This window comes from Macaca mulatta, chromosome 2 (assembly GCF_049350105.2).
Source record: "Macaca mulatta isolate MMU2019108-1 chromosome 2, T2T-MMU8v2.0, whole genome shotgun sequence".
Classification (NCBI taxonomy): domain Eukaryota; kingdom Metazoa; phylum Chordata; class Mammalia; order Primates; family Cercopithecidae; genus Macaca; species Macaca mulatta.
In genome coordinates, this window is record NC_133407.1 from 113,542,990 (window position 1) to 113,567,500 (window position 24,511).

Genomic DNA, 24,511 nt, shown 5'->3' on the forward strand with positions numbered 1-24,511 from the left:
CTACTCCAGAGGCTGAGGCAGGAGAATGGCCTAAACCCGGGAGGCGGAGCTTACAGTGAGCTGAGATCCGGCCACTGCACTCCAGCCTGGGCGACAGAGCGAGACTCCGTCTCAAAAAAAAAAAAAAAAGTTGGCATAGTAAGGATCACCATTCCTCTCCAGGCACTGCCCAGCTCTTCTTCTCTCCATTGCTAAAATTCTCCAAAGAGGTATCTGCCCTCTTTCAAATCTTTCTCAGTTTCTCCATCATCACCTCTACCATTTTCCAGTATTTGCTTCAAAAATGAGGGTTTTTTTGTTTTTTGTTTTTTGTTTTTTCCTTTTTTGAGACAGAGTCTTATTTTGTGGCCCAGGCTGGAGTGCAGTGGCATGATCACCACTTACTGTAGCCTCGACCTCCCAGACTCAAGTGATCTGCCTGCCTTGGCCTTCCAAAGTGTTGGGATTACAGGCATGAGCAACAGGGCCCGGCCCAAAAGTGAGCCTTTTAAAAAAAAATTCTTTGTTGTTAAAAGGACTATAGGCCAGGCACGGTGGCTCACGCCTGTAATCCCAGCACTTTGGGAGGCCGAGGTGGGTGAATCACCTGAGGTCAGGAATTCAAGACCAGCTTGGCCAACATGGTGAAACCCCGTCTCTACTAAAAATATAAAAATTAGCCGGGCATGAGGGTAGGCGCCTGTAATCCCAGCTACTGAGGAGGCTTAGGCAGGAGAATCACTTCCAGGAGGTGGAGGTTGCAGTGAGCTGAGATCACGCCACTGTACTTCATTCAGCCTGGGCAACAAGAGCGAGACTCCATCTCAAAATAAAATAAAAGGACTATATAAGGCCAGGTGCAGTGGGTGGCTCACTTCTGTAATCCCAGCACTTTGGGAGGCCAAGGCAGGTGGATCACTTGAGGTCAGGAGTTCGAGACCAGCCTGGCCAACATGGTGAAACCCTGTCTCTACTAAAAATACAAAAATTAGCTGGGCATGGTGGTGCATACCTGTAATCCCAGCTACTCAGGAAGCCAAGGCAGAGAATCACTTGAGCCTGGGAGTAGGTTGCAGTGAGCCGAGATTACGTCACTGCACTCCATCCTGGGCGACAGAGTGAGATTCTGTCAGAAAAAAAAAAGGACTATGTAACTTACAAGCCTATTTTTGTTTTGTTTTAAATTTTGCTGTATTTCTTTGGCTATGAGAGCCTATTATAACTTATAAAAATCCTGGCATGGTGGCTTATACCTATAATCCCAGCACTTTCAGAGGCTGAGGTGAGAGGATCACTTGAGCCCAAGAGGTTGAGGCTGTAATGAGTGCAGTGATCATACCACTGCACTCTAACCTGGGCAATGGAGTGAGACCCTGTCTCAGAAAAATAAAATTCCTCAGGGTTACATATCACAGTACTAAAAATTTCACTTTGCACATATCTCAAGGGAAGAATGTTTCTTAGGAAGAGAACTGAGACCACCATCTTGATGGAATAAGGCAGGTCAGATCATCTTTAGCTGTATTGTCCTGGTGAGAAAGCAGCAATAGGCAATCTGTAAACAAGTGGTTGTGGCTGTGTTTCAATAAAACTTTATTCACAAAGACAGTATTGGCCTGTGAGTTTTAGTTTGCCAACCCCTTGGTTGTATGATCTGTATACATAAGGCTGGACCAGGGAGGGCTGAAATATACTCTGTTAAAGGTGGGTGGGGCGGAGGGTTTGGGAGAGATGGGTAGTGAGGAGTGGGAGATGTTAGGGAGAATATGCTTTTTTTTTTTTTTTTTTTTTTTTTTTTTGAGACGGAGTCTCGCTGTGTCACCCAGGCTGGGGTGCAGTGGCACGATCTCGGCTCACTGCAAGCTCCGCCTCCTGGGTTCACGCCATTCTCCTGCCTCAGCCTCCGAGTAGCTGGGACTACAGGCGCCCGCCACCACGCCCGGCTAGTTTTTTTGTTTGTTTGTTTGTTTGTTTGTTTTTTTGAGACGGAGTCTCGCTGTGTCTCCCAGGCTGGAGTGCAGTGGCGTGATCTCGGCTCACTGCAAGCTCCGCCTCCCGGGTTCACGCCATTCTCCCGCCTCAGCCTCCCAAGTAGCTGAGACTACAGGCGCCCGCCACCACGCCCGGCTAGTTTTTTGTATTTTTAGTAAAGACGGGGTTTCACCATGTTAGCCAGGATAGTCTCGATCTCCTGACCTCGTGATCCACCCGCCTCGGCCTCCCAAAGTGCTGGGATTACAGGCTTGAGCCACCGCGCCCGGCTTTTTTTTGTATTTTTAGTAGAGAAGGGGTTTCACCATGTTAGCCAGGGATGGTCTCGATCTCCTGACCTCGTGATCCACCCGCCTCGAGAATATGCTAAGAAGAAAACTTCAGGCCAGGTGCAGTGGCTCACGCCTGTAATCCCAGCACTTTGGGAGGCCCAGGAGGGCGGATCACGAGGTCAGCAGATTGAGACCATCCTGGCTAACATGGTGAAACCCTGACTCTACTAAAAACATAAAAAATTAGCCAGGCTTGGTGGCCGGCGCCTGTACTCCCAGGTACTTGGGAGGCTGAGGCAGGAGAATGGTGTGAACCTGGGAGGCAGAGCTTACAGTGAGCTGAGATCACGCCGCTGCACTCCAGCCTGGGCAACAGAGCAAGACTCCGTCCAAAAAAAAAAAAAAAAAATCAACAGGAATAGTAAATCTGAATTTATTTGCCATGCTGTGTCCAGATCTAATTGTTCTCTTTAATAAATGTTTATTTATCCAAAACGGAAAACAAACAAAATCAGGAGCACATTAGCTTAGAAATTGAGAGCCCCATCTTCTGGGCCTTGCTACTACTAGTGCTGCATTACTACATAAGATGGGCCATTTGAATCTATCAGCACTAGACAAGTGCACTTTAAAAACCCTTCTCATCTAACGATGGTCTGCAGATTCATCTGTGAAGTAATTCATTGCATCCTGTCTGAGTAGGTCAAAACTCTTTGGAAGCTGGTCTAGTTTTGTCCTGAACTGGCCAGACCAGGTTTTCCTTCTAACCCTATGTCACCCAACTGGACCTGTCATAAGCTATGGAACACATTAAATGCTTCACTATTGAAGTTGTTAACATAGGCAGCATCCAATTATTAAGTGTTGGTATATGTTTTGGAAGCTTAGCCTACATGTCACTGGGGATTATAGCAAGACTGATGTTGGCTTCTGTGCCCATATAACTCAGTCCACTGGGAAAAATGGACATTGAGCAATTACTGACACAATGAGACCCTCAAGGGAGAAATACAGTAAGCTATGGGGACAGCATGACATAGATTTGTTTTTTTGGGTTTTTTTTTTGAGACGGAGTCTTGCTCTGTTGCCAGGCTGCATTGCATTGACGCAGTCTCAGCTCACTGCAGCCTCTGCCTTCCAGATTCAAGCGATTCTTCTGCCTCAGCCTCCCGAATAGCTGGGACTACAGGTGCATGCCACCACGCCTGCTAATTTTTGTATTTTTAGTAGAGACAGGGTGTCACCATGTTGGCCAAGATGGTCTCGATCTCTTGACCTCGTGATCTGCCCACCTCAGCCTTCCAAAGTGCTGGGATTACAGGCGTAAGCCACCGCGCCTGGCCTTTTTGGTTTTTTTTTCTTTTCCTTTTCTTTTTTTTTGAGATGCATTTTTCACTCTTGTTGCCCAGGCTGGAGTGCAATGGCATGATCTTGGCTCACTGCAACCTCCACCTCCCATGTTCAAGCAATTGTCTTGCCTTAACCTCCCTAGTAGCTGGGATTACAGGCACCCACTACCATGCGTGACTAATTTTTGTATTTTTAGCAGAGATGGGGTTTCACCGTGTTGACCAGGCTGGTCTCGAACTTCTGACCTCAGGGTCATCCACCTACCTTGGCATCCCAAAGTGCTGGGATTACAACATCTTCCCTGGAGTAAGTGTTTTAAACTCAGACCTAGTTTGGCCCATGGCCTAGGTTTGTTTGCTCTTCCTAGTTTAACTTTTCCTTTGTGGTGGAGATTTTGCTTTTGGAAATAAGGTCTGAATTTTTTTTTTTTTTTTTACTTTAAGTTCTAGGATACATGTGCAGAATGTGGAGATTTGTACATAGGTGTACATGTACATGTGCGTGGTGGTTTGCTGCACCTATCAACCAATCATCTGGGTTTTCTTTTTTTTTTTGAGACGGAGTCTTGCTCTGTCGCCAGGCTGGAGTGCAATGGCGGGATCTCAGCTCACCGCAACCTCCGCTTCCCGGGTTCAAGCGATTCCCCTGCCTCAGCCTCCCAAGTAGTTGGGACTACAGGCACACGCCACCACAACCAGCTAATTTTTTGTATTTTAGTAGAGACGGGGTTTCACGATGTTGGCCAGGATGATCTCGATCTCCTGAGCTCATGATCTGCCCGCCTCGGCCACCCAAAGTGCTGGGATTACAGGCATGAGCCGCTGCACCTGGCGTCATCTAGGTTTTAAGCCCCGCATGCATTAAATATTTATCCTGATTCTCTCCCTCCCCTTGTCCTCGTGTGTGATGTTCCCCTCCCTGTGTCCATGTGTTCTCATTGCTCAACTCCCACTTATGAGTGAGAACATGCAAGGTCTGAAATTTTTTGTTGTTGTTGTTGTTGAGACAGAGTCTCCCTGTGTCGCCCAGACTGGAGTGCAGTGGCCGGATCTCAGCTCACTGCAAGCTCCGCCTCCCGGGTTCACGCCATTCTCCTGCCTCAGCCTCCCGAGTAGCTGGGACTACAGGCGTCCGCCACCTCGCCCGGCTAGTTTTTTGTATTTTTTAGTAGAGACGGGGTTTCACCGTGTTAGCCAGGATGGTCTCGATCTCCTGACCTTGTGATCCGCCCGTCTCGGCCTCCCAAAGTGCTGGGATTACAGGCTTGAGCCACCGCGCCCGGCCGGTCTGAAATTTTTTTTTTTCCTTTTTCTTTCTTTTTGAGATGGAGTCTCTCTTAGCCCAGGCTGGAGTGCATGGCATGATCTCAGCTCACTGCAACCTCTGCCTCCCAGGTTCAAGCGATTCTCCTGCCTCAGCCTTCTGAGTAGCTGAAATTACAGGCGTCTGCCAGCACGCCCAGCTAATTTTTGTGTTTGGTAGAGACGGGGTTTCACCATGTTAGCCAGGCTGGTCTCAAACTCCTGACTTCTGGTGATCCACCCGCCTCAGCCTCCCAATATGCTGGGATTTACAGGCATGAGCCACTGTGCCAAGCCAGCGTCTGAATTTTTTATCTTTTTTTTTTTTTTTTTTTGAGACGGAGTCTCGCTCTGTCGCCCAGGCTGGAGTGCAGTGGCCGGATCTCAGCTCACTGCAAGCTCCGCCTCCCGGGTTTACGCCATTCTCCTGCCTCAGCCTCCCGAGTAGCTGGGACTACAGGCGCCCGCCACCTCGCCCGGCTAGTTTTTTGTATTTTTTAGTAGAGACGGGGTTTCACCGTGTTAGCCAGGATGGTCTCGATCTCCTGACCTCGTGATCCACCCATCTCGGCCTCCCAAAGTGCTGGGATTACAGGCATGAGCCACCGCGCCCGGCCTTTTTTTTTTTTTTGAGACAGAGTCTCGCTCTGTGGGCCCAGGCTTGAGTGCAGTGGCACGATCTCTGCTCACTGCAAGCTCCACCTCCCGGGTTCACGCCATTCTCCTGCCTCAGCCTCCCAAGCAGCTGGGACTACAGGTGCCCACCACCACGCCCAGATCATTTTTTGTATTTTTACTAGAGACGGGGTTTCACCATGTTAGCCAGGATGGTCTCGATCTTCTGACCTCGTGATCCGTCCGCCTCGGCCTCCCTAAGTGCTGGGATTACAGGCGTGAGCCACCGCACCCAGCCATGAAATTTTTAATACACTTTGTTTTTTGTGTTTTTCTTTTGAGACAGAGTCCCTCTGTGTTATCCAGGCTGGAGTGCGGTGGCAAGATCACAGCCGACTGCAACCTCCACCTCCTGGGTTCAAGCAATTTTCCTGCCTCAGCCTCCTGAGTAGCTGGGACTACAGGCACATGCCACTATGCCCTGCTAAGTTTTGTATTTTTTAGTGGAGATGGGGTTTTACCATGTTGGCCAGGCTGGTCTTGAACTCCTGACCTAAGTGATCTGCCCGCCTGGGCCTCCCAAAGTGCTGACATTACAGGCCTGAGCCATCATGCCTAGCCTTAGTATACTTTTTAAAGCAGTACCAGCTGGGCTCAGTGGCTCACACCTGTCACCCCAGCACTTTGGGAGGTCCAAGTAGGTGGATCACCAGAGGTTGGGAGTTCGAGACCAGCCTGACCAACATGGAGAAACCCCATCTCCACTAAAAATACACAATTTGCCAGGAATGGTGGCACATGCCTGTAATCCCAGCTACTTGGGAGGCTGAGGCAGGAGAATCGCTTGAACCCAGGAGGCAGAGGTCACGGTGAGCTGAGATTGCCCCATTGCACTCCAGCCTGGGCAACAAGAGCAAAACTCCATCTCAAAAAAAAAAAAAAAAAAAAAAAAGCACCTGATAGCGTTTTGTTTTGTTTTGTTTTGTTTTGTTTGAGACAGAGTCTTGCTCTGTCGCCCATGCTGGAGTGCAGTGGCGCAATCTCTGCTCACTGCAAGCTCCTCCTCCTAGATTTACACCATTCTCCTGCCTCAGCCTCCTGAGTAGCTGGGACTACAGGTGCCTGCCACCACGCCCGGCTAAATTTTTTTGTATTTTTTAGTAGAGGTGGGGTTTCGTCGTGTTAGCCTGGATGGTCTTAATCTCCTGACCTCGTGATCCGCCCGCCTCAGCCTCCCGAAGTGCTGAGATTAGAGGTGTGAGCCACCGTGCCCGGCCTTTTTTTTTTTTTGAGACAGTCTCACTCTGCTTGCTCTGTCACCCAGGCTGGAGTGCAGTGGCACCATCTTGGCTTACTGCAACCTCTGCCTCCCAGGTTCAAGCAATTCTTATGGCTCAGCCTCCCGAGTAGCTGGGACTACAGTCGCGCACCACCATGCCTGGCAAATTTTTGTATTTTTGGTAGAGATGGGGTTTCGCCACATTGGCCAGGCTGGTTTTGAACTCCTGATCTCAAGTGATCTGCCCACCTTGGCCTCCCAAAGTGCTGGGATTACAGGCATGAGCCACCATACCCAGGCTTGAGAGCAATAATTTAAGCCTACGCTTAGAATAACTGTGTATGGCAGATGCACATGAAGTGTATTCCCAGCTAGGGAATCTGGGAGTGACCAACTAGAACTTCGTTCCTTACCTATGATAAACATCTTAGGCCGGGCGCGGTGGCTCAAGCCTGTAATCCCAGCACTTTGGGAGGCCGAGACGGGCGGATCACGAGGTAAGGAGATCGAGACCATCCTGGCTAACAAGGTGAAACCCCATCTCAACTAAAAAAAAATACAAAAAATAACTAGCCGGGCGAGGTGGCGGGCGCCTGTAGTCCCAGCTACTCGGGAGGCTGAGGCAGGAGAATGGCGTAAACCCGGGAGGCGGAGCTTGCAGTGAGCTGAAATCCGGCCACTGCATCCCAGCCTGGGCGACAGAGCGAGACTCCCTCTCAAAAAAAAAAAAAAAAAAAAAAAAATCTTAGCCCTCAGTCTGTCACATGGAACATGGGACATACAGGAGATTGAGGCCCTGAGTTTTGGGGCAAATGAAGATTGCCAGGTGGAGGTCATTAGGGGGAGAGTATTTTTTTTTTTTTTTTTTTTTGAGACGGAGTCTCGCTCTGTCGCCCAGGCTGGAGTGCAGTGGCGCGATCTCGGCTCACTGCAAGCTCCGCCTCCCGGGTTCACGCCATTCTCCTGCCTCAGCCTCCCGAGTAGCTGGGACTACAGGCGCCCGCCACCGCGCCCGGCTAATTTTTTTTTTGTATTTTTAGTAGAGACGGGGTTTCACTGTGGTCTCGATCTCCTGACCTTGTGATCCGCCCGCCTCGGCCTCCCAAAGTGCTGGGATTACAGGCTTGAGCCACCGCGCCCGGCCTCTTTCTTTCTTTTTTTGAGACAGAGTCTCACTCTGTCACCCAGGCTGAAGTGCAGTGGCGTGATCTTGGTTCGCTGCAACTTCCTTCCCTCGGGTTCAAGCGATTCTCCTGCCTCAGCCTCATGAGTAGCTGAGATTATAGGCACCTGCCACAGCACCCGACTAACTTTTATATTTTTAGTAGAGATGGGGTTTTACCATCTTGGCCAGGCTGGTCTTGAACTCCTGACCTCGTGATCCACCTGCCTCGGCCTCCCAAAGTACTGGCATTACAGGTGTGAGCCACTGCGCCCAGCCACCACTGGACTATTTCTGTACATAAGGTGGTTCTCCTTTCCAGCCCACTGCCACTGGGCTCTCTTCTCTGTATGTAAGCCCCTAATACAAGATTGGAGATAAAGTAATCATGGTTTTTGTCATTTAAAGTAATAAAACCTCACATCTCATTTGCTGGCTCTAGGTCTCTTCTTCAGCCTCTTGAACCTAGTTCCTTCCCTTGTTGACGTTAATAGGGGTTAGGCACAACACTTGGGTACTGATTAAAGTAGGAATGGGTGTGAAAACAGTCACCCTGTGATGTCCCTGGAAAGTTCCCTGAGGTTTTTGATGCCAGAGCAGAGATCTTTGGTAATTTCCTCACTACTTTATCCCTAGGGCCTGGCACAGGTACTCAATAAATTAATAAACAATGCTGAACTCACAGATTTATAGAAAATACTTATCGGATTGAATTTTGATTATATCTCTTCCTTAGTTCATCAAAGCCCATCTTTGACAAAAGAAATCATTTGGTTTCTTGGTATAGGCAAGAATTCTTCCATACATTTTTTTCTTCTTTATCTTCTAGAGCAATAGATCCCAGTCTGGAACCAAAACATGTGAACCAGTCTCTTCTTTTGCCAAGTGGTAGGAGATTTTCTTTTTTAAGACATGATCATAATTTCATTAAAGAGGGGACTTTCTTTTTTTTTTCATATCCAGAAACTAGAAAAGACAATCTTAAAGGACTATTCTTTATTGAACATATGTGGCTTTATTTAAAACAAAAAGCGGCCGGGCGCGGTGGCTCAAGCCTGTAATCCCAGCACTTTGGGAGGCCGAGACGGGTGGATCACGAGGTCAGGAGATCGAGACCATCCTGGTGAACACAGTGAAACCCCGTCTCTACTAAAACTACAAAAAAATAGCCGGGCGAGGTGGCGGGTGCCTGTAGTCCCAGCTACTCGGGAGGCTGAGGCAGGAGAATGGCGTGAACCCGGGAGGCGGAGCTTGCAGTGAGCTGAGATCAGGCCACTGCACTCCAGCCTGGGCGACAGAGCGAGACTCTGTCTCAAAAAAAAAAAAAAAAAAAAAAAAAAAAAAACAAAAACAAAAAGCAACTCACTCTGATGTCTTTGTTTTTCTTACATCAGCTACCAGACAGGCCTTTGGCAGCAGAGCTCTGAAGCTCAACAGGGCAATGTCTAAAAGATCAGCTACCAGAGATAATTTGGAGGATGGCACTTACGTCTGGATGAAATCCATCCTTTTTTGCCAGGGACCTCTTCAAGTTCAAGAATTATTTTGCAGGCTGGACATGGTGGCTCATGCTTGTAATCCCAGCACTTTGGGAGACTGAGGTAAGAGAATTGCTTGAACTTAAGAGTTCAGACCAGGCCGGGCGCGGTGGCTCAAGCCTGTAATCCCAGCACTTTGGGAGGCCGAGACGGGCGGATCACGAGGTCAGGAGATCGAGACCATCCTGGCTAACACAGTGAAACCCCGTCTCTACTAAAAATACAAAAACTTAGCCGGGCGAGGTGGCAGGCGCCTGTAGTCCCAGCTACTCGGGAGGCTGAGGCAGGAGAATGGCGTGAACCCGGGAGGTGGAGCTTGCAGTGAGCTGAGATCCAGCCACTGCACTCCAGCCTGGGTGACAGAGCGAGACTCCGTCTCAAAAAAAAAAAAAAAAAAAAGAGTTCAGACCAGCCTGGGCAACATGGTGAAACTCCATCTCTACCCCCAAAATACAAAAAATTAGCTGGGCATGGTGGTGCATACCTGTGGTCTCAGCTACTCAGGAGGATCGCTTGATCCTGATAGGTCGAGGTTGCAATGAACCAAGATCGCGACACTGCACTCCAACCTTGGTGACAGAGTAAGACCCCCTCTCAAAAAAAAAAAGATTATTTTGTGGTTTGTAAATAGCTATATAGCTTTTATGACTGGTGATGAACCCAGCTCAGGAAGCACCTCAGGAATACCCAAAGGTGTTTGTTGAACTGCCTTGGGGACAAGGCAGGCAACGGCTAGTGGCTATGAAGTCTAGTGGGTTCTAGATTCTTGGCATCTGCATCATCCATTGTAGGGTTTGCAATGATGTCATCTATGTTTAACTTTTTTTTTTTTTTTTTTTTTTTGAGACGGAGTCTCGCTCTGTCGCCCAGCCCAGGCTGGAGTGCAGTGGCGCGATCTCGGCTCACTGCAAGCTCCGCCTCCCGGGTTCACGCCATTCTCCTGCCTCAGCCTCCCGAGTAGCTGGGACTACAGGCGCCCGCCCCTGCGCCCGGCTAATTTTTTCTATTTTTAGTAGAGACGGGGTTTCACCATGGTCTCGATCTCCTGACCTTGTGATCCGCCCACCTCGGCCTCCCAAAGTGCTGGGATTACAGGCGTGAGCCACCACGCCCGGCCACACCACATACATTTCTACCTTTTCATCTATATATGTATTGTGTATATACCCATATATAGATATATACACTGACATCTCTCCACTTATTCTTGAAAGCTTTTCCAGAGAGAGAAGAAAATGGTATAGGCACAGTTTTCTGTAACTGATATTTTCCTCTGCCTTGCCATGGTCTATTTTTTCAATTTGTATGTATGACCTGAAAAATCAGTTCTGGCTGGGTGCGGTGGCTCATGCCTGTAATCCCAGCACTTTGGGAGGCTGAGGTGGGTGGATCACCTGAGGTCAGGAGTTCAAAACCAGCCTGGTCAACATGGTGAAACCCCGTCTCTACTAAAAATACAAAAATTAGCTGGGTGTGGTGGCGGGTGCCTGTAATCCCAGCTATTTGGGAGGCTGAATCACTTGAACCTGGGAGGCAGAGGTTGCTGTAAGCTGAGATCATGCCATTGCACTCCAGCCTGGGCAACAGGAGCAAAACTCCATCTCAAAAAAACAAACAAAAATGTTTGCAAAGCATCTAGGGCAATAATCTAGCATCCAGTAAAATGATCAACTAATGTTCCTCATTTTTATTTACTTTTTATTTTTATTATTTTTTGAGATGGAGTCTTGCTGTGTTGCACAGGCTGAGTTCGGTGGAGCAATCTCTGCTCACTGCAACCTCCGCCTCTGGGGTTCAAGAGATTCTCCTACCTCAGCCTCCCAAGTAGCTGGGATTACAGGTGCGTGCCACCACACCCAGCTAATTTTTGTGTTTTTATTTTATTTATTTATTTATTTATTTATTTTATTTATTTTTTTTTTTTTTGAGACGGAGTCTCGCTCTGTGCCCCAGGCTGGAGTGCAGTGGCACAATTTCGGCTCACTGAAAGCTCTGCCTCCCAGGTTCAGGCCATTCTCCTGCCTCAGCCTCCTGAGTAGCTGGGACTACAGGCGCCCGCCACCGCGCCCGGCTAATTTTTTTGTATTTTTAGTAGAGACGGGGTTTCACCGTGTTAGCCAGGATGGTCTCGATCTCCTGACCTTGTGATCCGCCCGCCTCGGCCTCCCAAAGTGCTGGGATTACAGGCGTGAGCCACCACGCCCGGCCTGTGTTTTTAGTAGAGACCGGGTTTAGCCATGTTGGCCAGGCTGGTCTCAAACTCCTGAGCTCAACTGATCCACCTGCCTCGGCCTCCTAGTGCTCGGATTACAGGCATGAGCCACCACACCCGGCCCCTCCTTTTTATTTATTTATTAATTATTGTTATTTTGAGACTGAGTCTTGCTCTGTCGGCCAGGCTGGAGTGCAGTGGCACGATCTTGGCTTACTGCAACCTCCGCCTCCCCGGTTCAAACGATTCTCCTGCCTCAGCCTCCCTGGTAGCTGGAAATACAGGCACACGCCACCACGCCCAGCTAATTTTTGTATTTTTAGTAGAGACGCGGTTTCACCATATTGATCAGGCTGTCTTGAGCTCCTGAGCTCGGGATCCACCCTCCTCGGCCTCCCAAAGTGCTGGGATTACAGGCTTGAGCCACCTCGCCCGGCCTCCTTTTTTTTTTTTTTTGAGACACAGTCTTGCTCTGTGGCCCAGGCTGGAGTGCAGTGGCGCTATCTCGGCTCACTGCAAGCTCCGCCTCCCGGGTTCACGCCATTCTCCTGCCTCAGCCTCCCCAGGAGCTGGGACTACAGGCGCCCGCCACCGCGCCCGGCTAATTTTTTGTATTTTTACTAGAGACGGGGTTTCACCGAGTTAGCCAGAATGGTCTCGATCTCCTGACCTTGTGATCGCCCACCTCGGCCTCCCAAAGTGCTGGGATTACAGACGTGAGCCACTGCGGCCGGCACCGGCCTCCTTTTTATTTTTCAGCGACAGTTTCTCACATTGACCCCAGGCTGGAGTGCGGTGACGAGAGCACGGTTCACTGCAGCCTCGACCTCCTGGGCCCAAGCGAACCTCTCACCTCAGCTCCTGAGTAGCTGGGATTAGAGGCCCACGCCACCACGCTCAGCTAATTTTATTTTTTGTAGAGATAGGGTCTCACTGTGTTGTCCAGGCTGGTCTCGAACTCCTGGCCTCAAGCGATCCTCCTGCCTCGGCCTCCCAAAATGCTGGATCGTGGTTGAGCCACCACGCCACCCACGGTCTCCTTTTAATGTAAAACATTAAACAATGTTTTACACCGTGCCAGTGAAAGCAAACTGTACTCTCTATGGCGCTAGTAGCAAAAGCAAAGAATTATTACCATGCCTAATAGAGAGGAGCCCTAAAAACAAATCCAGGTCTGCAAAAGCCGATCGACAACTCTGTGGTGATTTAGAAGAGAATTGCAAGAAACACAGAGCGTCCCAAGTGACAAGGATGGTCTGGCGACCACATTTCCCGGCAGCCCTCGCGCAGCCAGGCCGCCTAGAGGATTGGACTCATCCGCAGGAGGCGGGTGACAAAGGGAGGGGATAGGCGTGAGGTACTGTGGGTAGGAGACGGCCGTCGGCGGAGGCGCCATTTTGTGGAGCAGCCGAATCTTGTTGGAGGTTCGGGGACGCAGAACCGCTACTGCTGCTTCGGTCTCTCCTTGGGGTAAGTGCGGTGGCTGTCTAACGACGGTAGGTTCTTGCCATTGGGGCTGGCCCCCAGGCCTCCCTTGTCAGCTGCCGGAGGCGATTGATCAGCTCCAGCCGGTTCTCTAGAGGGGCTAAATTACCCCAGGCGTTGGAGGGCCGCGCCCTTCCTTGATGCCAGCTCTGTCAGTTTCCAGAGGTCGTCCAGCCAGCTCAGCCTCTGGCCTGCTTCTCTCTGGCTGTGACTTTGCCCCTTGTGGGTACACGTCCCCTAATCTCCAGCCCAGCGGAGCAGTGGAGCCGTCGCCTGTCCCTCTGGCCCTCCTCGGGAGCGCCCTGGCAGTCTCTGGCCGCCATCCCCCCTTAACTGCAACTGAATCGCCCTCTCCGAAAAGCTGTTCGGTGATGGCCGATCTCCGGGTTAGGAACCTCTTGGGAGGCGGGAGGGGTGTGTGCGGGGAGGGCAGGCCGGACGCTGGAGTCGGTCGAGCAGGCCGTGACGCCGCCATCTCTGCCGCGAGACCCCACGGAGGTGGGTGCCGGCACCGCCCGGGAGAGAAGGGGCAGCACCAGTGAATATGCCTCGGGACTTGTTTCCCCCCAGTGGTTCTTTTTCATTTATTAATTTCAACAAATCATTGAGCATACGCTCTATACTAGGCTCCAGAGACTACTGGAACTGATTTCTCGGACCTCGCGCTCATCGAACGCGGTCCAGCTGTGTGATGTCTCATTACCAACGGGGAGCAGGTGGGCCGGGCTCTTCGCCACTCAGTGGTTTGTAGTCATAAGAACTGACTCAAGACGTGGTGGTTATTGTTACCTAGGAATTAGGTCGTTTCTAGCTTTGCTCTTGTCTTATGCGATATGTTATTAATGTAGTAGATTTCAGTCAGCTCAGTATCCCAGCTTCTACGAGGTTTTAAATTTTTCATCAGAAATGTTTGAATTTCATGTTGCTCTTTGTATTAAATGAAGACACTTGGATTAATGTTTTAACGGTCAACTATCCCACTAGAGTTGCTTTGATACAAAACCAAAGGAGCTCATTGCAGCTCTGCCCTTTTTGCTTTGTAATTCTAAGGTAGGAGCAGGGAAGGAGTCTTCTGCTTGCTCCATATTATGATTCTGTTGTTAAATCTGGAATCTAATATTTTAAAGTATTCTTAATCTTCCGGTTTTGCTCATGGTTAACAAAATATTAGCATGATTTTAACGTTGACAGTTTGTCCCCACCACCTCCCTACCTTAGATAATCGCTGTCAGTGATTTGAAGGTTTGATGAACTCCCAGCCTCAGTAGTATCCAAGCTTATGGAGCTGCTCACTTAAGTGATCTCTGAGATTTACAGCAATTACTCTCTCTTGTCTCCTAGAAAAAATAAAATTTGAACCTTTTGGAGCTGTGTGCTAGATCTTCAGTGGGACAATGGGTTCAGACAAAAGGTAAGTTACTATAGTACATGACTTTGAACTCAACATTTCAGTGGGGACTGAACTCTTTGTTTAAAATAGTTTATCAAACTAATATGTGAGCGTTTCGTGCCAGGCATTGCTGATGAACACCTTTATGGTCCTGTTGTCACAAACTAACAGTCTAGTGAGAGAAAGTACTGTGTGAACATGCTGTGATAAAGTATAGGGTGCTCTTATAACACATAGGAAGTATGTCTTTTTCTTGATCACAGCCAGGAAAGCTTCCTGGAGAAAGTATTCTCTGGAAGGAAGCTGAAGGATAAGAAATAATTTTAGGCAAAGAAGGGCAGGGTAGAATGGGTCCCTGAGGGTTCCCTGTGTGGACAGCAACCTTTGCAGAATCCAGGAGATCATACAGTCTGGCACTTAGCACAGTTCCTGGCTGTGGTAAGCAATCAATGAATGCCAGTTCTCGTTATTGTTCCCTAAATAGCAAGATGATCCAGACTTAGAGAGCTGAGAAGCTTGGGACCGTGTGTTACATGAAAGAAAGAGCCAAAGAATTAGTGGAAAATTAAGATGAGAGCATTTGGCTATTGGGTACACACTCTCAGACCATTTGATTTAAACACACAACCTTACTCAGCCATCTGCCTTTTTAGTATTGAGGTCAGTCCCTGTGGTAGATCACATTGACAGGCCCGAGGGACCTTAGGAAATGTTCATGTCACATGGTGTTTTAATGCTATGTCAGCAGTCTGTGGTTCTAAATAGCTTATTAAATTAACATTTACCCCTTTGGGGTGTCTCAGTCCCATATTTCCCTTGATTCTTTTTATTAAATTTGTATAAATGAAGCCCTTATAAACCTTTCCTTTGCCACAGTTTTATGAATCTGGTAAAACAATTTACAAAAGACCTATTTTATCTGTGGTCAAATAGGTTTAAGCCCCTTATTATTAGGCTTTCTCATGAAGCCCAGTGCTGCCCTTCAACCAAAAATAAACCAGATGTTATAAGAAGAGTGTTCTCTTAAGGGGTGCTAGTTTTGGGTAACTATCCAGTTATATCTGACAGACAACTAAGTTGCCTGATGGGGAAAAAAAAGACTAACTTAGTTCATCCAGGTTTTTGGTCCATTTTCTAGTAGATATGATACTCTTGAGAGTAGATGAGCCAGGGATGTACTTAATTTCACCCTTTAAAATTGGGTGAAATTCGAGTAACTGCTTTTTTCCTGTTTTTGGTCTGAATCAGGGATGAAGGGATAATATGTAGACTCTAGGCTTGACAAAGTGCAAAAATAAACTTGGATAACATGACCCTTTCTTAGAAATATTCAACCCAAATGTTTGTTTCAAATTTAGCATAAATTCCTGACAATTATCATTACATTTAGGGATATAGGTATTTTCCCAGTGGTTATTTTAGTAAACTGGAATTTAGTAATACATTTTAACACTTTAAACTATTTGGATATATCTTATAAACTGATCTGTGGGGCGTGTGTATTTTTAACTCTTTTAAAGGTACAAAATGTGACTGACTTTAGAATGAAAATTATTTTCCCTGGCAGAGTGAGTAGAACAGAGCGTAGTGGAAGATACGGTTCCATCATAGACAGGGATGACCGTGATGAGCGTGAATCCCGAAGCAGGCGGAGGGACTCAGATTACAAAAGATCTAGTGATGATCGGAGGGGTGATAGATACGACGACTACCGAGACTATGACAGTCCAGAGGTGAGTGACCAGTGGCTGCATAACCCCCAGAAACACCCTGAGTCTTATAGTAATAGAAACAGCAGCCAGGCTGCCAGGCCCAGTGGCCCCTTCCCATAATCCCAGTACTTTGGGAGGTCAAGGTGGCCAGATCACTTGAGGTCAGGAGTTCAAGACCAGTCTGGCCAACATAGTGAAACCCATCTCTACTGATAATACAAAAATTAGCTGAGTGTGGTGGTGGGCACCTGTAATTCCAGCTACTTGGGAGGCTGAGGCAGGAGAATCACTTGAAACCTGGGAGGTGGAGGTTGTAGCAAGCCGAGATGGCACCGCTGCTCTCCAGCATGGGTGACAAAGCAAAACTCTGTCTCAAAAAAAAAAGAAAGAAATAATAGCCAGGGTTTACCTAGGGCTCACCATGTACTTTTGAGCACTTGACTTCATGAATTCATTTAGGTCTCAGTACAGCCTGATAAGGTAGGTGTTATTACCGTTTTAAAGATGAAACAATGGGGTTATGATAACATATTAGTTCTGTGTTTTGAAATGAATGATAAATATAAGTTGTTGGCCAGGCGCGGTGGCTCACACCTATAATCCCAACACTTTGGGAGGCCAAGGCAGGAGGATCCCTTGAGCCCAGGAGTTCAAGGCCAGCCTGAGCACCATAGGGAGACCCTGTCTTTAAAATAATAATAATAAAAATAATAAAATATAAGTTGTTTTAGTTATCTCGGTATATCTTTTTTTTTTTTGAGACAGTTTCACTCTTGTCACTCAGGCTGGAGTGCAGTGGTGCGACCTCAGCTACTCAGGAGGCTGAGGTATGAGAATTGCTTGAGCCTGGGAAGTGGTGGTTGCAGTGAGCTGAGATCGTGCCATTGCACTCCAGCCTGGGCGACAGTGCGAGACTCTGTCTCAAAAAAAACCAGAAGGCTGGGCGCAGTGGCTCACACCTGTAATCCCAGCACTTTGGGAGGCCAAGGTGGGTGGATCATGGGGTCAGAAGATTGAGACCATCCTGGCTAACATGGTGAAACCCCGTCTCTACCAAAAATACAAAAAATTAACTGGGTGTGGTGGCAAGCGCCTATAGTCCCAGCTACTGGGGAGGCTGAGGCAGGAGAATCGCTTGAGCCCGGCAGGCGGAGGTTGCAGTGAGCCGAGATCATCACACCACTGCACACCAGCCTGGGCAATAAGAGGGAAACTGTCTTAAAAAACAAACAAACAAAAAAACAGAAAAAGAAAACACTGCAGACTGGGCGTGCTTGTAATCCCAGCACTTTGGGAGGCCAAAGCAGGAAGGGTCACTTGAGGCCAGGAGTTCAGACCAGCCTGGGTAACATAGTGAGACTGTCTCAAAAAAAAAAAAATTGCAGTGAACATTACCATGGAATGCTTGTATCAGTTCTGTAGACTTCCCTCTAAGGATAATTTCTAGGCACAGAGGGCCTGTTTCAAAGAGTACAGGGTGATGTTAATTGTGATTTTGTTTATTGTAACTCAGAGAGAGCGTGAAAGAAGGAACAGTGACCGATCTGAAGATGGCTACCATTCAGATGGTGACTATGGTGAGCACGACTATAGGCATGACATCAGTGACGAGAGGGAGAGCAAGACCATCATGCTGCGCGGCCTTCCCATCACCATCACAGAGAGCGATGTAAGGGGAAATGACAGTTATAACCAGCAGTCAGTAGGCACAATGAACTTTGAGCTTCTACCATTATTTTCTCATGTTACTGTTTTATCTTAAGCCAGTAGAGGTTGTGTATCCCTTATACAAAATGCTTGGGACCAGAACTGTTTTGATATTTTTTTTTTTTTTTTCTAAGTATTTGCATTTACATAAGTTTAAACATTTGCATTTACATAAGTCTAAACATGAAATTCATTTATATTTTGTATATGCCTTATACATGCCAAAGGTAATCTTATACAATACTTTAAATAATTTTATACACAAAACAGTGTGTGCTTTGGTTTTTTTGTGTGATATTTTTGTTTCCGTTTTTTACACAGGGTCTCGTCACTCAGGCTGGAGTATAGCAATGCAGTCATAGCTCACTGCAGCCTCAAACTCCTGGGCTCAAGTGATCTTTTTACTTCAGTAGCTGGCAAGTGCATGCCACCACACCCCGCTAATTTATTTTTTGTAGAGACAGGCTAGGCTAACTGTGTTGCCTGGACTAAAAGTTTTGACTGCCCTTTTGTCTGTGACCTTTCAAATAAGGTCAGGGGTGGAATTTTCCAATTGTAGTGTCATGTCAGTGCTCAGAAAATTTCAGATTTTGGAGCATTTCAAATTTTTGGATTAGGGTTGCTCAACCTGTATCTCAGCTAGTGAAATATTTTTCTGTCTTTAGGGAGGAGTTCTCTGTCTTTAGGGAGGAGTTTTAGGAGTTCTCCCTAAAACTCTTTAGGGAGGAGTTTTCTGTCTTTAGGTTCAGAAATAAATTACCATATTGGCCTCATGCCTGTAATCCTAGCACTTTGGGAGGCCAAGGCGGGTGGATCACTTGAGGTCAGGAATTTGAGAACAGTCTGGCCAACATGGTGAAACCCTGTCTCTACTAAAAATACAAAAATTAGCTAGGTATGGTGGCATATAGCTTTAGTCCCAGCTACTCAGGGGGGCTGAGACAGGAGAATCGCTTGAACCTAGGAGGTGGAAGTTTAGTGAGCCAAGATCACGCCTTTGCACTCCAGCCTGGGTGACAAAGCAAGACCCTGTCTCAAAAACAGAAGTAAATGACCATATTTATATTTAGGCTTTGAAGCTCAATGTATGAGTGTTCTGAATGTCTTTAACCACAAGGAGCAGGTCTTGTGTCTTCATTAGCTCCTAGAAAATAATCAATACATTTTTATTGAATTAGTTACTAATTAGATGCGGTTGATTGGTAAATACCTAATTTTCTTTTTAATCTGGCCACCCTTTTATTAGTTGAAAATTAAACTACCCATTTGAAACCTTAGAAAAGCTTGTTAAAAACGAAGGTTCATTCAGACTGGCCAATTAGAGTCTTAGTGTACTTGGCACTGCCTGATTTCCAGCAGCATCTCTGGTCCTCACCCTTCCTTCCAGCCACACCCTACTTCCCACATCCTGGACTTTGGACATGTCCATTGCTCTACTGTTGTGCCTTTTTCTGCTTGGAGATGCCGGTATGTAAAGCCTGATCTATCAGGCAGAGCTGCTTCTTCGTTATTCTCTTTCTAAGGCACTGTATTCATGACCTTTACTGTAGCTATCAACACACATGTCTTCATCTCTACCACAAGATCTCTGAAAATAGGTCTCTGTGTGACCTAGTCACCTCTGTGTCCCCAACCCTTGAACACAGTATGTTACTCAGCCAGTGCTCTTGGTAAAACTGAATGTGAGGTTTTAAAACATGCTTTTAAAAGATGTAAATACACAGCATTGTGCCAGTATTTGTTTTATTGGAGTAATCAAAGTAATATTCTGACTATAGTTGAATTTTGGATGAAGCTCAAAATAAGCGTTGGATTCCCATAGCTTTGGGTTTCTAAACCCTGGAAGTAATGAATGTGACAAATGTGAGACGGGATATTAGAGTTAATAGTGGGTAATCGCCGGGCGCGGTGGCTCAAGCCTGTAATCCCAGCACTTTGGGAGGCCGAGACGGGCGGATCACGAGGGCAGGAGATTGAGACCATCCTGGCGAACACGGTGAAACCCCGTCTCTACTAAAAAGTACAAAAAAAACTAGCCGGGTGAGGTGGCGGGTGCCTGTAGTCCCAGCTATTTGGGAGGCTGAGGCAGGAGAATGGCGTGAACCCGGGAGGCGGAGCTTGCAGTGAGCTGAGATCCGGCCACTGCACTCCAGCCTGGGCGACAGAGCGAGACTCCGTCTCAAAAAAAAAAAAAAATAGTGGGTAATCATTCCATTATTTGTGATCCAGTGCACATCTGCTACACTGTACATGTTAGATGCTACAGTGATACAGAGCGATGGATCTTGCCTCAAAAAAGCTTATGGATGAGTAGCTAAGGTCAGCAGATAATGGTGACAATGCAGAATAGAAAGGGGTTAGAGGCCGAGTATGGTAACTCATGCCTGTAATCCCAGCACTTTGGGAGGCCAACGTGGAAAGAGTGCTTGAGCCCAGGAGTTGAGTCCAACCTGGACAACACAGTAAGATGCATCTCCAAAAAAAAGCCAGGCTTAGTGGGGCACTTGTCTGTGGTCCCAGTTACTTGGGAGACTGAGGCAGGAAGATCGCTTGAGCCCAAGAGGTCAGGGCTACAGTGAGTCGCGTTCACACCACTGTACTCCAACCTGAGCGACAGAGCAAGACCCTGTCTCAAAAAAAGAAAAAGAGGGTCATGTTGGAAAAGGTCCTATTGAAAGAGGTCTGCCTAAGAGCTCTTGAAGGTTATTTAAGGGAAATTGTTACTAGTGGAGGGTAAGGAATCTTCTATTTTTATTTTTGTGAGACAGGGCCTTACTCTGTCACCTAGGCTGGAGTGGCGTGATTGTGGCTCACTGCAGCCTCCAACTTTTGGGCTCAGGCAATCCACCAGCCTCAGCCTCCCAAGTAGCTGGGATTACAGGCATGTGTCACCACTCCCAGCTAATTTTTTTGATCGTTTTTTTTTTTGTAGAGACAAGGTCTCTCTTTGTTGCCTAGACTGGTCTTGAACTCTTCAATCAGTCCTCCCGCCTGGGTCTCCCAAAGTGCTGGAATTATAGGCGTGGAAAACTAAGGGAATGGTGTGGTAGGTGGGCCCTTCAGGCAGAGGGGCATCACATGAGCAGGGAATAGAAAGGTACTGAATCTAGGTAAGGCCTAGCAATCCGCTTGATTTGACTGGAGTCAGCCTTTTGGCAGGGGAGGGATGAGTGGCAAAATGCTATTGTGGCTAGGGGCTAGAATTTTCAAAAGCCTAGCTAAGCGTAAAAGAATTTTTACTGAGGGTTGGCCAGGCGCAGTGGCTCACGCCTGTAATCCCAGCACTTTGGGAGGCCGAGGTGGGCAGATCACGAGGCCAGGAGATCGAGACCATCTTAGCTAACATGGTGAAACCCCGTCTCTACTAAAAATACAAAAATTAGCTGGGCATAGTGGCAAATGCCTGTAGTCCCAGCTACTTGGGAGGCTGAGGCAGGAGAATCGGGAGGCTGAGGCAGGAGAATCAGGAGGCTGAGGCAGGAGAATCGCTTGAACTCAGGAGGCGGAGCTTGCAGTGAGCCGAGATCGTGCCACTACACTCCAGCCTGGGCAACAGAATGAGACTCCATCTCAAAAAAAAAAAAAAAAATAGGAATATTACTAAGGGTTTTGATTAGTAGCAGAGGCTGCTCTAGTTAGACAGGAAGGGCAGAGCTGAGTTCAGTTAGCTGTGGCAGTGGGGATGTGGGAAGGAGCTGCAAGAAGTCCTGCAGCAGTTGATTCAGGAAGCCTTGCTGATTGATCAGATTGTCCCCTTAAGGTGGAGTCTGTTAGGCATGTGGCCCTAGGACCTTGTGGAGGAAGTGGACAACATAGGTAGCACAATGCCCTTAGCAGACTTTTTGGGGCTGCGTTGCTGATGATAAAAAACTTTTGTAATGCTGTGTATTTTAGGCTTCTTCAGGGAAACGAAAGTGACTCCTGTAAGAAGGCTGGTTTTCAGCACAGAATTTCTGAGTTTCCCAAATATTACACAAAATTCTTAGAGAATTTGCTTGTTGGGATCTTAGTATTTGTAAAATGTATGAAGAACATCTGAAGAGAATCCTACAGTCCCTCTGTCACATATGATATCAGTAACTTGTTTGTTGTTTATTTTTTCTTTTTGAGATAGCTAATTTTGTACTTTTAGTAGAGACAGGGTTTCACCTTGTTGGCCAGGCTGGTATCGAACTCCTGACCTCAAGTGATTGGCCCAACTTGGCCTCCCAAAGTGCTGGGATTATAGGCGGGAGCCACCTGCCCTAAGTATCTAATTGCTCTGATGACTAATTATTTTTTACTTAATAGGTTACTGCATATGAACCTGAGTCACAGGGTGGGGCCAGGCTCCTCACTTTTTTTTCTTTCTTTCTTTTTTTTTTTTTTTTTTGAGACAGTGTCTCGCTCTGTTGCCCAGGCTGGAGTGCAGTGGCTCAGTCTCGCCTCACTGCAACCTCTGCCTCCCGGGTTCAATTGATTCTCCTGCCTCAGCTTCCCAAGAAGCTGGGATTATAGGCATATGCCACCACACCTAGCTAATTTTTGTATTTTTAGTAGAAAATACAATAGGGATTAAACCAGGTTGGCCAGGCTGGTCTCGACCTTCTGACCTCAGAAGGTCAGAAGGTGACCTGCCCACCTCAGCCTCCCAAAGTGCTGTATTACAGGCATGAGCCACCACACCTGGCCGCAGACCCCTCACTTTTATGTTAGAAAGTAGGTAATTATGTTCCACAAAGTCACCATAAATACTGAACCATTTCTTGTAGGGGAAATAGAGTTGGGTTTCTGTGAGCCTGTGGTTGCGTTTTTGTCGGCTGCTCAGCATGGAACCTTGTTTTATGTGTTTCTATTTGAAGATGACTTACTTAATATGTATCATTGATTCATTAACATTGAACTCACAGCCAATGGCACTGTAACTTGTGCCTGAGTAAAACTTATCTAGCATACTCTGTAAGGCATATCAGCCCTGTGCTTAGGAACGCTAGACAGCATTTCAGAACTCTGCTTGGGGAGCCATTTTAAACAGCAGAATCACCAACAAAAAGCACAAAAAATGTGGAAAATGTGGCACTAGACACTTGTTTACAATATGAAAGCTTGAACAGGGCAAAGCATCATTTTTTTAGATCGCAGCTGCAAACGTGTGTTTGAGCAACTCAGATTTTTCACTGCCTTGCACATGTCTGAGAATGACCATGAAAATGCTATAAGAGGCCGGGCACGGTGGCTTACACCTATAATCCCAGCATTTTGGGAGGCCGAGGTGGGTGGATCACAAGGTCAGGAGATCGAGACCATCCTGGCTAGCACGGTGACACCCTGTCTCTACTAAAACTACAAAAAAATTAGCCGGGCGTGGTGGTGGGCACCTGTAGTCCCAGCTACTCGGGAGGCTGAGGCAGGAGAATGGCGTGAACCCAGGAGGCAGAGCTTGCAGTGAGTCAAGATTGTGCCACTGCACTCCAGCCTGGGCGACAGAGCGAGACTCCATCTCAAAGAAAAAAAGAAAGAGGCCGGGCGCGGTGGCTCAAGCCTGTAATCCCAGCACTTTGGGAGGCCGAGACGGGTGGATCACGAGGTCAGGAGATCGAGACTATCCTGGCTAACACGGTGAAACCCCGTCTCTACTAAAAAATACAAAAAACTAGCCGGGCGAGGTGGCGGGTGCCTGTAGTCCCAGCTACTCGGGAGGCTGAGGCAGGAGAATGGCGTGAACCCAGGAGGCAGAGCTTGCAGTGAGTCAAGATTGTGCCACTGCACTCCAGCCTGGGCGACAGAGCGAGACTCCATCTCAAAGAAAAAAAGAAAGAGGCCGGGCGCGGTGGCTCAAGCCTGTAATCCCAGCACTTTGGGAGGCCGAGACGGGTGGATCACAAGGTCAGGAGATCGAGACTATCCTGGCTAACACGGTGAAACCCCGTCTCTACTAAAAAATACAAAAAACTAGCCGGGCGAGGTGGCGGGTGCCTGTAGTCCCAGCTACTCGGGAGGCTGAGGCAGGAGAATGGCGTGAACCCAGGAGGCAGAGCTTGCAGTGAGTCAAGATTGTGCCACTGCACTCCAGCCTGGGCGACAGAGCGAGACTCCATCTCAAAGAAAAAAAGAAAGAGGCCGGGCGCGGTGGCTCAAGCCTGTAATCCCAGCACTTTGGGAGGCCAAGACGGGTGGATCACGAGGTCAGGAGATCAAGACTATCCTGGCTAACACGGTGAAACCCCGTCTCTACTAAAAAATACAAAAAACTAGCCGGGCGAGGTGGCGGGTGCCTGTAGTCCCAGCTACTCGGGAGGCTGAGGCAGGAGAATGGCGTGAACCCGGGAGGCGGAGCTTGCAGTGAGCTGAGATCCCGCCACTGCACTCCAGCCTGGGCGACAGAGCGAGACTCCGTCTCAAAAAAAAAAAATAAAAAAGAAAGAAAGAAAGAAAGAAAACTGCTGCAAGTGTTGATTTGAATGTTAGAAATTTTAGTGAGTGGTTGAATTCACAGGTGTGATATCTGAGGATAATGAGGATTGGCTATGTATAATCT

The 24,511-nt window shown here is 47.7% G+C and overlaps 1 protein-coding gene and 1 long non-coding RNA gene across 8 annotated transcripts in view; one reads left to right on the forward strand and one right to left on the reverse strand.

The window, feature by feature from the left end:
* Positions 1 to 13,059: 13,059 nt before the first annotated feature.
* The window catches only part of RBM5 (RNA binding motif protein 5), a 32,895-nt gene continuing 21,443 nt past the window's right edge, over positions 13,060 to 24,511 (forward strand). For 3 of the 7 annotated variants that reach the window (XM_077990520.1, XM_077990521.1, XM_077990523.1), the window contains exons 1-5: positions 13,060 to 13,170; positions 13,812 to 13,901; positions 14,527 to 14,596; positions 16,143 to 16,308; positions 17,801 to 17,956. In XM_077990520.1, coding sequence (XP_077846646.1) covers positions 14,580 to 14,596; positions 16,143 to 16,308; positions 17,801 to 17,956 — 339 coding nt within the window. In that variant the 5' untranslated portion in view covers positions 13,060 to 13,170; positions 13,812 to 13,901; positions 14,527 to 14,579. The remainder of the gene's footprint in view (positions 13,171 to 13,811; positions 13,902 to 14,526; positions 14,597 to 16,142; positions 16,309 to 17,800; positions 17,957 to 24,511) is intronic. The other 4 variants (XM_077990519.1, XM_077990522.1, XM_015130789.3 and 1 more) reach the window with 2 other exon arrangements.
* The window catches only part of LOC144339196 (uncharacterized), a 4,411-nt gene continuing 1,518 nt past the window's right edge, over positions 21,619 to 24,511 (reverse strand). Inside the window, exon 2 of the long non-coding RNA XR_013413955.1 lies at positions 21,619 to 22,119. This is a non-coding gene — a long non-coding RNA (uncharacterized LOC144339196). The remainder of the gene's footprint in view (positions 22,120 to 24,511) is intronic.